The following is a 12,543-nucleotide window of genomic DNA, read 5'->3' on the forward strand; positions in this document are numbered from 1 at the left end:
GGGTTGCGCATGAGGGGGGGGGGACAGAGGCCGAGAGAAGACGCTGGACCGACGACCACCCGCCTGCAGTGGCCAGAGGGCTTCAGACGGAGGGAGCGGAGTTCTAGGGACCCGGCGGGGCTTTTGGCCGCCAGCTGGCAAGAAAGCGGCGGGGCCTCCGGCTTCCTTCGGTGCTGAATTCCGGGGCGGCGCCTGCCGAGCGGCCCTCCGGCGGCCAGGCCGGGGCCGGGTTCGCACATGACAGCGCCCACGCTCGGGGCTTCCCCCCCCCCAACGCGGGGCTCCTGCCAGGGGCTTTCCCCGAGTGCCAGGCGCTTCCTGCCGGCGGGGGCGGCCTGGCGCAGCGGCTGGGGCGCGGGGAGGGTGGCTCTAAGTGGGGAGGGGCTCCTGCTCTGCTTAGCCAGAAGGCCAGAAAGACCCACGGCCGGGGGGGGGGGGAGAGAATGGAGGCAACTGTTGGCTCCTTTCCTGGCAGTTCACGGGGGGCTCCAGAAGCCCCTTTCTGGCTCCCCAAACATCCAGCCAGGGGGTGACCCTGATTCAAGGACTTTCCTGTCACCTCCAGAAACAGGCTTGGGTGGGAGTGCCTGACCTTAGGGCACACACACCCCCCCTCAGCAGTTTTTATCTTTGGGCCCTTTGAAGGCAGGCGGCCCCCTCGGGCTGGAGTTTTGACGGCCTCTGGCCAGGGAGCCAAACACCAATGCAAGACAGAGGTCAGAAGGGGTGAACTTCCTTCCTCTCCCAGGCCAGCCAACTCCAGGAGGAAACTTGGAAAGTCCCCACCTCTGGACCCAGACTTGACACGCAGGACTTTCTGGAAATGGTAAAACAACTCCTTAGGCCAAAGGAGGGAAGCCCTTGGAATCCATTCCGCAAGGAAAAGGCCACCAGTTGCATCTGAGTGTTATTCACCTCAGAAGGAAGGAAGGAAGGAAGGAAGGAAGGAAGGAAGGAAGGAAGGAACAGGGTGTTGTGCATAATGGGCCAGGGCTAGCAAGTATCACGCAAGCGCTAGCCCTGCGCACATGTGTAAAATGCTTCCCCCTCCCTTTCCCTCCAGTCTGCCAACCAAGAAAGGTTGGTGACCTCGGATCTAGACAAAGGGCTAAAAGTGGAATTCATCAAATTTGCAGACATCAAGATGCTGGGAAATTGCCAACACTTTAAAAAATAAACTCAGGATCCAGAAGGATCTTGACAGATTTGAACACTAGGCCCTACCCAACAAATGCTATTCAGTGGTGAAAAACATAAGGTCTTACATTTAGGCAAGAAAAACCAAATGCACAGGCATAGAATAGGTGGCACCTGGCTCAACAGCAGTAACAGCAAGAGGGATCTAGCTGTCCTAGTAGCGAACCTAGAATTGAGAAATTTCCTGATAGTGAGAACAATTAATTGATGGAACATTTTGCCTCCAGAAGCTGTGGGTGCTCCGTCACTGGAGGTTTTCAAGAAGAGACTGGACAGCCATTTGTCTGGAATGGCATAAGGCAGTGGTTCTCAACCTTTTTAATGCCGCGACCCCCAACCGGTCGTAAGTCGAGGACTACTCAACTGGTGCAACACCGTTTGCAGATTGGGACTTTTGGCGGGCTCAGCAGGGCAGAGACAGCCTGGACAATTCCTATTGGCTTTTGAAAGCCAATAGAATTAGACTCTATTCAAGAGAGTCTATTCTATTGGCTTTCAAAAGCCAATAGAATAAAAGGGAGTAGCACAGCTAAGGAAAAGGGGGGGGGAAATGGCGGGCTGCGTTGTTTGGCGACCCCCGTGAAATGGTCGTTCGACCCCAAATGGGGTCCCGACCCACAGGTTGAGAACCACTGGCATAAGGTCTTGTGCTTGAGCAGAGGGTTGGGTGAGAAGACCTCCACGGTCTCTCTCAACTTATTACAAATTCTAATCTTTAAGAGGGCCCAGTTTGTATCAGTAGTTTAGACAGAGCACACCCTGTGCTCTCCCCCACCCCCCAAATCTAACCAGGTAACATGTCAGAGGCACAGAAAGGCTTGTTATTTAGAGGAACATCTTTCCAGAAGTGGAAACTGACAGGGATCCCACGCCAATGCCTCTGGGAATCCATCTCCCCAGAGGAAACTCCAGAAAACTCCCAAAAGGCCATTTTTGCCCCAACCTCCCACGAATCCTGTGGGTGGCTGAGAAGACAAGCTTTGGGATCTGACCCCTTGGCCTGACTTTCTCTGGGAGGCTGAATTCACATAACACCCAAGGCCAAGGGAAGTTCATCTGTACCTTTCTGTATTGCAAGCCAAGCCATTGTGGTTTGTTATCCCATTATCCTTTACAATTCAAGGCAACAAAGATACCTCATATTCCTTCCTCCTATTTTCCCTGCAACAACCCTGTGAGGTGGGTTGGGCCGAGGCTTCCAGGCGAAGGCGGCACTAGAACTCAAATCCCCCAATTTTTAGCTTGGTGCCCTCACTACTAGATCAGACTATGCTTTAATACTTGTGCATGAGCACAATTTAGGATATCCCCTGATTTTGGTTAAGCATTCTATAGCTCTCAAGGAAGATATGAGTGCAGCCAGAAAACAAGCTAAAGTGACTGGAGATTTTGTTTTATTTACAATAAGGAGACATACGTATAAAAAAAGGAGACTGCTTGTTTTCCCCTCAAGTTGTTAGCAAGCGTTTCAGAGTAAAATGAAATCACCCTTCCCAGTTTGAAAAACTATTCGGGCTCTGAAGAATAAAAGCATCTAGCAGACAATTTGTCTTAATCTTTAACAAATGGAAAATTAAATAAAGTTTATTTATTTTTTTTAAAAAAAGAGCCAAATACATAAGACAAAACAATTCAACCAGAAGATGGCGGCGAGTAGAGAGGACTTGACTTCATGGATTTTATGCTTGATGAATCGGCAGCAGCTGTTTCGGCCAGCAGTGTTGCTGGTGTGCAGGCTGCTGCAGGAAAGAGCCGGTCTTGTGCTTATTCAGTCTCTTGGAAAGGAAGGAAGGAAGGAAGGAGAAAAGTTCCTGGAAGATTCATCCCGGAGGACCACTAGTAGTCCTGTGGGCACAAGGGCACAGTGAACATCACTGGGGACACCAGCACAAACTGGACGGGCACCACTTCCCACCCAAAGGAGCTGAGGACTAGCCCCACAGGGTGCCTGCAATAGACAGGGTCAACCCTGGAAAACCCTGCTTCAAACTCCCATTACACCCCCTCCGACAATGCTGCCCTTCGGCCATCCAAAGCAGAGGCTGCAAGAAGGACGCTCTCCTCCCCTTTACGCAGGGGTAGGCAACCTTGGCTCTTGTATGACTCGTGGACTTCAGCTCCCAGAATTCCTGAGCCAGGAATTCTGGGAGTTGAAGTCCACAAGTCATAAAAGAGCCAAGGTTGCCTATCCCTGCCTTTAAGCAAGCTTCACCTCAACCCTACCCAGAACTGTGCAGTAACTGAAAGATGGGCAGGGAAGGAAAAGAGGAGGGATACTTACAGCTCGTGGTTTTTTGTTCAACTTGAGATCAATCCTGCAATGGGAGGAAGGAAGAAGGGAGTGTTGGCCTACAGGTGGCTAGAAAGGCAGTCCCTGTCTGGGCCACGGCAGCAAAGGGACAAGCCTGAGATGAACAGGCCAGGGTAGCATTCCCACCCACCTCCCAATGGCACCGAAAAGCAGATTCCACCCGACAATCAGAAGAAATACATTAGAGAGTTAGGCAGCATCCAGAGACCCTGGGAACACGTCATCTGCTGGGTTAGCATGTTAAAGATAGAACTCAGTGGAGGAAGAAGAGGAGGCAGCGGGGGAGGGGGGGAGGGGAGAGGAGGGAGAAGGAAACGGTAGCCAGAGGATTTAGTGACACCAATAAGAATCAAATTGTATTTTCTGCATTTGGGAAACTGCCTTATCTGCAGGCTTCAGAAAGCAAAGCAACAAAAATCAGTTTTCAGAATTCAGTAGGAGTTTATCTGCTTTTCAAAGTGACATAAAGAAGCAAAGAGGGTAGCCAAATTAATTTTTTTAGCCAAGGTTATTAAATAAAAAGTTACCTCCATTGTGCTTTTGTCTGTATTTTTAAAAACTTGCCAGCCTAACCTAATATACATACCTACAATTAAACAGATAAACTATGGATTAGAATAGTTTTGAAAGTGCACGTGGGGAAGTTGAAGGAGGGTGGCAAAGGGGAAAAGAGAAGGCTACACATGGACATCATAGCACAAACACTTAAGTCAAATCAAGTCAAACTTACTCAAAGTCATAATCAAACATGCCAGACGGGCTGAGGGGCAGCATTCGAAAAGAAGAAAGCAATAGAAATTAATACACTAAGAAATTAAATCAATTAGTTGATTAGCCACCCTAGCGAAATTTAAAAATAAAAAAGAGCAGGCAACACATCATTGTAATCTTGAAATATAAAATCCACCCAAGATCGCCCCCATTCCCCCAGAACACCCCTACCCCAAAAGAGCCCAGCAACCTTGGAAAGAAAAGCAAGATGGGAACCTCCCACAATGCTTGAAAGGAGCAGCAAACAGCTACATCAGTAAAGGGTGGGCAAGACCTGCACGCCAGCCTCCCCGCAGGATTCTGGCTGGACTGCCTGGGCAGAATGGAAGAAAACGGAAATGGACGGGACCCAGTGCCCGGCCTTGAGAAGGCAGAACACCAGCCTGGATTGGGGGAAATGCTGGGCCGGGGGCAACAGCCAAGAGAGGGCCTGCTTCCACTTTCAGGTGTAGCTCTGGGCATGGAGAAGACTCTGCTCAAGTCCAGCCCAACCCACATCTCCACGGCTTTCTCCCGGCCTATGAATGGGAACACCTGGCATATTTCAGAACAGAATCTCCAGATTTGAGCTTTTTTGTCTATTAGGATTTCCTGCCTTGAAGAAAGCCAGCATCCAGTTATTGGAAGATTTCCAATTCTCAATAAGGAAAACCTCACTACACGGAAAGGATTGTCATCAGACATTTGCAACTTAAACAAAATACACATAACAACAACAGTCTCATTTCTCCTCTTTGCCCCTCCACTTTCATCCCCTCCTCTACTGTCCTTTTCAAGACTGCGTGACGGCTGGGGCAGAGCTGCTTCCCTGCGTTAGGCACAGAGTGGACCGCATGCGGAGATAGTTCTTGATTTTAGCAGGAAAATGTCATTTCTGGGTTAACCTGGCAACCTAACCGGTTACGTCTTTAAGAGAAGAGGGGACGTCTCTTTTGGGGATAGAGTCGCTAGAAAACTCTGCTGATTTATGGATCTCCCTTGGGGTAGGAGATCCCTCTGAGGCTTTTCCATCTGAACCCCAAGAGGGTTCCTCAGCCGGGGATCAGGTGCCAGATTCAAAGCTCTACCTGGCCATTGAGCTCATGGGGTGAACCCTGACCCTAACGTACCTGGCCTGTGGGGCGACACAGTGAGGAATATTGAACTATGACCGTTCAAGAGAAAATGTCGGGAAGGCGTTTCCTTCTCCAGAGACTCAGGGGGGTCCAGCCGGAGACCTGGACCAAGACCTGGAGAAAGAAGCCGCTCGGGGTCTCCAGCCCGCCCACCTCACCTGTGCCGGTTTTTATTCTTCCGCTTTTTGTGGCTACTGTGGTGGCCCCCCGAGGCAGAAGAGGCTGCTTTCTGGGGTTTAACCCCCTGAACGGACCCATCCAGCTCTTCCACCTCTTCCTGGCTCGGCTCGTTTTCTTGGTTGTGAAAATCCGGGGAAGTGTCGCTCTCCGTGCCGCTGCCGGGCTCGCCTGGAGGGGGGAGAAAGGCGGGAGCCCCGAGCTCGGCAACCCAGAGCCCGACTGGGGTCTCGGGCCAAGGGGGGAGCCGAGGGGAGCCCCAAACTTACGCTTCTCAATCAGCTGGTCCTGAACTCCAGCCAAGGCACTGACCGCCTGGGGGGCAGAGGAGAGGCAGGGGGTCAGCGGGAGCAGCGCGCCCCTCGCCGCATCCCCCTCCCGCCCCGCAGGGAGACCCCCACTTACGGCCGCCGAGGTGACCGAGGACTTGCTGAAGAGCCGCTCCGCTTCCTTGAACTTCCGGTTCCGACGGTCGTTCTTGCTGTTGGAGTTTCTGGGGGGGGGGAAGAGGGGGGGGAGAAAGGCGGGCAGCGGCGGGGCGGGCGAGGGGGGCGCCCCTCCCTCCCCCCCTCTTTAGCCCCCCCCCCCGCTCACTTCTGGTTGGTCAGGTAGCGGTCCCAGCCGCGGATGATGTTCCCGTACATCTGCGTGTCCTCCAGGTAGCTGCCCTCGAAGGCGTAGATCTGCCGCTCCAGGTTGGCCAGCGTCTCCTGCGCGCGCGAGGGGGAAGGAAGGGCGGGCCGGGCTAGCGGGGGAGGGCGGGGGGTGGTGGTCGTCCTCCGCCCCCCCTTCGGACCCTGCTGCCTCCACCCCCCCCAGCGCCCCCCCTTCCCTAGCGTCCCCCCCCCGCGCGGGGCTCACCGCCAGCTCCTGCTTGCGCTTGACCAGCTCGGCCAGCTCGCGGCGGGTGTCCGGGATCTGCGGCGGGGCGCCGGCCTTGGCGCTCGCCCCGTGCAACGCCGCCATGGCCCGCCCGCGCCCAGCAGGCCCACCGCGACCCGGCCGGCGGAGGAGGAGCAGGCGGCGAGCGGAGAGGCGGGCAGGCCGGCAGGGGCGGAGCGTGGCGGGAGGAGGAGGAGCCGCGTCCTGGAGCGCCCTCACCCGGAGACCGCCGCCGCCGCCGCGCCCCTCCCGCGTCCGGGAGCGAGCCGGGCAGAGGAGGCCCCGGTTCGGGGAAGGCGCCTCAGCCGCGCGGGGAAGCGAGGAAGGCAGGCCGCAATTGCTGCCCGGGGCGGCCCAAGCGCGGGCGAGCTCGGCTCCTCCCCTTCCCGGGAGAGCCGGAGAGGCCCCGCCGGCCCCACCCAGACAGGTCCGGTGACCCCCCCTCGTGGGGGGAGGAAGTGGGGCGCGTCGGTCAACGCAGCGGAAAGGAGGCGACGGGCGAAGAACACACACGGGACTCCGTATTCTCTTAACCAAAAAGCATCTATTTTTAAACAAACTGCACCAGCAATAAAAAAAAAAAAGGAAAACGAACAGGTTTTATAAACTGTAAATGGCGGCCCTGCGTGTTCAGGAGGACCGGCTGCTTAAAAGAGGTTTTATCACGAAACATGCACTGGGAAAAGTTCCCTGATGCCACCGAATCCTACAACGGCATCCAACTTTTAAAAAAGATTGCCCCAAAGCAAAAATGGGGCTTCCTGGCCCATCACCCCGTCTAGCTAGGAGCCTCCAGGTGTTAAGGCAGCCAGGGCACCCAGAGCCTCCGAGCTCCAAGGTCCACCAGACGGATCCGAGTGGATCCAGGGTAACCCGCTGTCAGCCGGTCCTCAGGTGGATTCTTCCTCCTCCTCCTCCTCTTCCTCCTCCTCTGTCTTCTGATCGTCCTCGGTGGCATCGGAGGATTCATGGAGGAGGACATATTCCCTGCTGCTGAAGCCAAATTTCAGCACGTCCTTTTCTCTCAGTTCGTAATAGCGCTGAGGCTCGATGCGCTGGTTATTCAGAAAGGTGCCATTGCCAGAGCCGAGGTCAATGATGTATGGTTTCACCTTCCGGCCCGCTGTGCCATCGGGACGGGTATACTCCACCAGCCTTGCAAAAAAGAAAGAAAAAAAAAACCACGCCAGTTAATGCCCAATGATCCAGGAATACAATGTCGGAGTCCTTCAGCCTCTCATGTAGCTCTAGAGAGAGAGATCAAAAATACCAGATCCCTTTTCATTCCATAGCTGGAGGCCTTTGTGCCCAGATGGGGACAGGCAGTTTATGTCAGTGGATTGAGTGGCTGCACAACTCCCAGCAACTCTCAGTGGCTTACAGTGAAATGAGAGAAAAAAGGCACATGTGCCAAGAACAAACTACACAAGATATCCAAGACAAGTAAGAGGCTCTCTTAAGGCCAGGTCGTGAGCAGAGCCACCAGGCTTTCAGAGATTTGTGGAATACAGGGCAAAACCAAACTGCTCAAGATGACATTCCTCAAATGGCAGCTCTTGGGTCTCCCAGCCTGGAGATGGTTTATTATCCTTGTGTAGAAAAATCTCTGGAACTCCTCTAACACTAATCCTTGATGGGCCCTGCCTTCCTCTCCTCTTATAAAGTGGCTTTCTCTTTTCTTAAAAGCTACCCTCTTTTTCCACAAGTAGTCCTTGATGTTGCAGTCCTAAGGAAACCATGTGACTAGACTTGCTTTTCTGACATGTTAAATGAATCACCAGGGTTGCTAAGCAAACCCAAATTTCCACAAATAGTGGTCATGCGACCGTGGGAATCATAACTGATCGTAAATGGGAGCTGTCTGTCAAGCATCCATTCCAAGGCCATGGTAACTCCAAATGGTCGGAAAATGACTGTTGGTAAGTCAAGGACTATCTGTATTTATCACCGATTCTTCAGCTGCTTTTTAGGCAAGCAGTTTATTCAAGTCTCTCCTAAGCACCATCCTCTCCAGTAATTTAATTCTTCTCTTCCCTATCTACTAAAAAAATCCCATTCCATTTCTCGATTACCATGAAGCATTTATTTGTACCCACCTTTATTTTTACAAATAACTCAAGGTAAACATATCCCAACACACCTTTCTCCTATTTTCCCTACAACTCTGTGAGATGGATTGGGCTGAAAGAGAATGACTCGTCCGAAGTCAGGCAGAGTTAAAGTAATTTTACAGGTAGTCCTCAGTTTATGTCCATTTGTTGAAGGACCATTCAAAATTTCAGTAGCACTGAAAAAATGGACATATAACTGGTCCTCAAAAGTTCTGGCTATCGTGTTGTGTCATGCTTTACTTAGCGATGGCAACTCCAGCCCCAATTGCCATCAGTCTGTTTATTCCTTCTTCCTTTATACTTTACATTCATTCTGTTACATTATATCATGTCTTCTTTATAAATAAGGGGTCCTTGGTGCTCTCTGAGCTTGTTTTCTTGCAGACGTTTCATTATCCAACTAGGTAACATCATAGTGCTGGTAAGGAGGGCTGTTTGCTGTCAGTTTATATTCTGGTGTCTGTCCTGTCTGGGAGGGGGTGGTCTGAGAGATTATTTGGTTGGGCTGTTTACTAATATCTCTGTGGCAGTTTCTTGATTGGGTTATTGCTTACTTGATTGTTGGTCTGAAGGTAACCTGAGAGCTAATCTGAGTGCTGATTGCTGGTGGAGAGTGCTCGAGTCTTTTTCTCTTTGGGGCTGGTTGATAGTCTCTTTTGCACACTCTATAGATGTTGTTAATGTCTATGTGTCTATTGATGGCCGATTTATCAGAGTGCCAGGCTCCTAGAAATTCTCTTGCATTTTTGGATTTGGCCTGGTCTAAGATGGTCACATTTTCCCCATTGAAACTATGATTAAATCTGTCTATATGTTGTGAAATTAAAGAATTTTCGTCATGCCTTCTGACTGCCAGTTGGATGTGTTCTGCCAGTCGTCTGCCTTTTTGTCCTACTAATGGTTGTTGCAGTCCTTACATTGTATGTTGTAGATGACTCCTGTTTTTTTCTTCTGGGTTTTTGGTTTGCTGGATCTTGGGTTTACTTAGGATGTTTTGAAGAGCTTTAGTTGGCTTATGTGCTACGCTGATTCCATGTGGTTGTAGTAATCTATTTGTAGTTTCTTTATAAAGGCATGAGGCTGCCTTTTTCATGCCCTGTATTTTAAGGCTGTACTATATTCTGCCCGAACTTTACGCAACTTTCCTCTAGCTGCAGAGCCTTCTTCTGAAACCAAATACCATTTTTACATTTTTTATACAAAAAAAAGTTGAACCATCTATGCAATAACTGGAAACAGATTCTGATAGGAGCAGACTCAAATAACTGTGGATTCTGTTTACCAAATAAGCTATGTGAGCTAGTAACATTAACATTTGATCAGGATGATATGTGTCTTCTTTCCTCTTCTTTTTTTCCTCCATAACCACCCAAGTTCTCCTGTTCTGGACCTCCATTTTTTTTTCTTGCTCCCTATACTCTATTCTTCAAGACTAATTTTTCTAGGTGTCCATGGCATCCCTTCTCCAAATATTCCAGATTGACCTTCCCTAATTTAGCGTCCACCATTCACATCAACCCTGGAATCTGTGCTCTTCAAAACAGCTAAAAGACACTAAACTGATGTAGACTGTAGATAAACCAACTGACTTGCAACTTCTTCTCTTGCTTACTCCTCTGCCATCCTTCCCTTTGTTTTGCACTGATACGAGTTTGCCGATAATTTGTCAAGAACTCTGTGTACAAGCAATGCCAATCCCTTTCCTGTACCTCTAGATAAATTAATAAAGTTCATTCTGACTTCTCTAATTTTCATTCTTGTTCTGTTCACTTCCCTACTACGATAAGTGAGTTTGTATGATGTCCTTAGTAACAGCAGCATGGACATAGCTGTCAATATAGAAAAATTAAACTTTCTCCAGACACAGGCACAAAGCTCTGTTAGAACCTGCCTACATACTCTGTTCTCTGGCTACTTTACTTTGGCTATCATGACAGCACCTCTGTCCAGGGGCTTGAGCCCATTGTTGCCCATTACACCTGCCAGACCATCTTCTCTTCTCCTTACATCTGCCTTCTCTTCTACAGACCAAGCAGCAGTTAAGAAGCCTGGACTACCAAAGCAGCCACTGAGAATGCAGAATAACAGGAAAAACATGTTTAGCTTCTGTTCATCTTGGTTTGAAAGGTGATGGCAGTGTAAATGGCATTAAGACCCCTTAATTCCTTCATCAGTGGGAGGGAAGAAGAAAGTATAGCAGGCTGGGTGGGAAAACACAAGGGGCAGCAAGCAGCAGGCTCCAGAGGTCAGAGTTGGTGTGGGGCAGAGACTGTTGCTGCTGCTGCTGTTGTTGCTACCACAACAACCTAAATAGGGAGAGAGTAGAATGGGCAGCCAGCTTATCCAGAGAAAGTCTGCCTGTACAAGCTACATTTTTGTACCTCTTGTCAAATTCAGTCAAAACCTCACAGGGAGTTGTGGCCCACAGCCTGAGAAATCTTGCCATAATCCCACTCTCCACTTCACCTCATCCCCCTGGATTAAGAACTTACCGGTACTGAAAAACAGCGTGTTGTTTAGAGCATGAGGGATGGTCAATAGGAATATCAGCAATGCGTCGGTGCCTTCCCAACAGATAAGCACTCTGCCGGTGAATGTACATAACAGGAAGAACCTCGTCGTTCTTGAAGGGATATAAACGCCATCGCTTTTTGGGAATGCGTGCTTCTGGGGGCTCGCTATATTTGATCACAACACCACGAAAAGTATTGGAATCTTCCAAAAGAGCACCAGATAGTTCAAAGCTTGGTTTTTCCTTTTTGCTAGCCTCCTTGTCCGTGTTCTTGTTGCTGGGCCCTCTTCCCTCACTATTTTCTTCATCTCCACTTGCTTCCATTTGTTGACGATGTTGCCTCCGCCTCTCATTATAGAATTCCCTATCCGACTGCTGACCCAGGAGATGGCGGGCATCCTGTTCCCTTCCACGGCTCTCGGCCTGTTCCTTAGCGAGCTTCCTTCGACCTGAATGATCCCGGTACCTCTCTCTATTGCTTTTTCGTTGCCTGTGTCCAAGCTCTGAGTGCTCTTGGTTCTGCCGCTCTTCATGTCCCCTTCGAGAATGATCCTCCGGCTCCTATAACAGTGGAGGAATAGATAGATACCTACAAGTGGAACTCAGTAACAAAGATAGAAAACTGTTTTTGGATTCCCAGCTATATTTTACAAGAGTTCTCTATTATTCAAATTAGAACGAGCTGGTTAAAATAGGTGGCTGCAAAGCATCACAAACATTTGAATCACTGAACGACCAAGTGTAACCGAATGGTACACCTAAGGCTAAGGGCAGCTGGACAACGGAACCAGCCTTCCGGTGGAACCGAGGGCCGCGCAGCACCAGAAGCGTCTGAACTAGAACCCTGGCACCGAGAGGCTGGGCTGGCGTCTGCGAGGCCCCGACCCGAGATCAGCCGCCTCGCCTATGGCCGGGGCCTCGCTGCAGGCAAACCAAGAGCCTCCGGTCTGCCGGCCACGCGGACAGCGGCCTCCTCTTCCCCCCCCCCCCGGGCACCCCGCACCGGCTCCTCCAGCTGCCTACCTGCTTTATCCTGACGCCCGCGTGTCGCGGACTCCGGCTCCGCTTCTCCCGGGGCGGCGGCGACCTGCTCTTTTTGCCCGAGGACCGGCGCCTCTTCCTCGACTGCGACCTTCCAACGACACAAACCCCGTCAGGCACCAAGCCCGGGCCCGCCACGGTCTCCCGCCCGCCCGGGCCGCCCCCGCCCTCGGCGCTCACCTGTCAGCCTCCCGGGGGCTTCCCCGCGGGCTGCGCGTCCGGTGCCTCCGCCGCCGCCGCTCCGACTCCTCCATCGCGTCTCACCGGCTCCCAGTTCCTGGTTTCCACCCTCAGGCCGCCGCCGCCCTCCGCCTGGCCCGGAAGCGCTCGACCAAGTGCTTCCGCCCCCGCTGGTGTGCCCCGTGACTCGTTTGCGCGATACGACCCGTGATTGGCTGAGGCCGGCGAGAGGGGGGTTCTTGCGTC

At 51.5% G+C, this 12,543-nt stretch overlaps 2 protein-coding genes across 9 annotated transcripts; both read right to left on the minus strand.

Moving 5' to 3' along the window:
• Nucleotides 1-2,742: 2,742 nt before the first annotated feature.
• MEAF6 (MYST/Esa1 associated factor 6) lies at nucleotides 2,743-6,783 on the minus strand. Of its 8 annotated transcripts, none has more exons than XR_005554955.1 (9): nucleotides 6,433-6,777; nucleotides 6,166-6,281; nucleotides 5,977-6,064; nucleotides 5,841-5,886; nucleotides 5,553-5,742; nucleotides 4,239-4,268; nucleotides 4,036-4,094; nucleotides 3,479-3,512; nucleotides 2,743-3,042 (listed from the first exon to the last, which is right to left on the minus strand). XR_005554955.1 is itself a non-coding variant. In XM_039329064.1 (8 exons), the coding sequence occupies exons 1-8, from the start codon at nucleotides 6,535-6,537 to the stop codon at nucleotides 2,877-2,879; spliced, it is 705 nt and encodes a 234-aa protein (XP_039184998.1). In that variant the 5' UTR covers nucleotides 6,538-6,783; the 3' UTR covers nucleotides 2,743-2,876. The 8 variants fall into 8 exon arrangements, 4 of the variants coding, with proteins under 4 accessions (XP_039184998.1, XP_039185019.1, XP_039185008.1 ...); XR_005554956.1 differs by having other exon boundaries at nucleotides 2,867-2,972; XR_005554958.1 differs by lacking the exon at nucleotides 4,239-4,268 and having other exon boundaries at nucleotides 6,433-6,771.
• A 194-nt stretch (nucleotides 6,784-6,977) lies between these two features.
• Nucleotides 6,978-12,459, minus strand: SNIP1 (Smad nuclear interacting protein 1). The gene is made up of 4 exons (XM_039329043.1): nucleotides 12,298-12,459; nucleotides 12,100-12,208; nucleotides 11,057-11,637; nucleotides 6,978-7,608 (listed from the first exon to the last, which is right to left on the minus strand). Exons 1-4 carry the CDS (start codon nucleotides 12,369-12,371, stop codon nucleotides 7,344-7,346), a joined length of 1,029 nt encoding a protein of 342 aa, XP_039184977.1. The 5' UTR covers nucleotides 12,372-12,459; the 3' UTR covers nucleotides 6,978-7,343.
• Between the last annotated feature and the right edge of the window lie 84 nt (nucleotides 12,460-12,543).

This window comes from Crotalus tigris, unplaced genomic scaffold (assembly GCF_016545835.1).
Source record: "Crotalus tigris isolate CLP2741 ecotype Arizona unplaced genomic scaffold, ASM1654583v1 scf7180000017614.5298720, whole genome shotgun sequence".
Classification (NCBI taxonomy): Eukaryota; Metazoa; Chordata; class Lepidosauria; order Squamata; family Viperidae; genus Crotalus; species Crotalus tigris.

Excerpts from the sequence above, each read along its gene's own strand:
- SNIP1 (XM_039329043.1), bottom strand. The coding sequence starts at position 12,371 with ATGGAGGAGTCGGAGCGGCGGCGGCGGAGGCACCGGACGCGCAGCCCG. Across the intron at positions 12,209-12,297 it reads AGCCCCCGGGAGGCTGACAG|GTCGCAGTCGAGGAAGAGGC; the intron begins GTGAGCGCCGAG and ends TGTCGTTGGAAG. Across the intron at positions 11,638-12,099 it reads CGGGCGTCAGGATAAAGCAG|GAGCCGGAGGATCATTCTCG; the intron begins GTAGGCAGCTGG and ends CCACTGTTATAG.
- MEAF6 (XM_039329064.1), bottom strand. The coding sequence starts at position 6,537 with ATGGCGGCGTTGCACGGGGCGAGCGCCAAGGCCGGCGCCCCGCCGCAG. Across the intron at positions 6,065-6,165 it reads CGCTACCTGACCAACCAGAA|AAACTCCAACAGCAAGAACG; the intron begins GTGAGCGGGGGG and ends CCCCCCCCCCAG. Across the intron at positions 2,973-3,478 it reads TGAACAAAAAACCACGAGCT|AGACTGAATAAGCACAAGAC; the intron begins GTAAGTATCCCT and ends TTCCTTTCCAAG.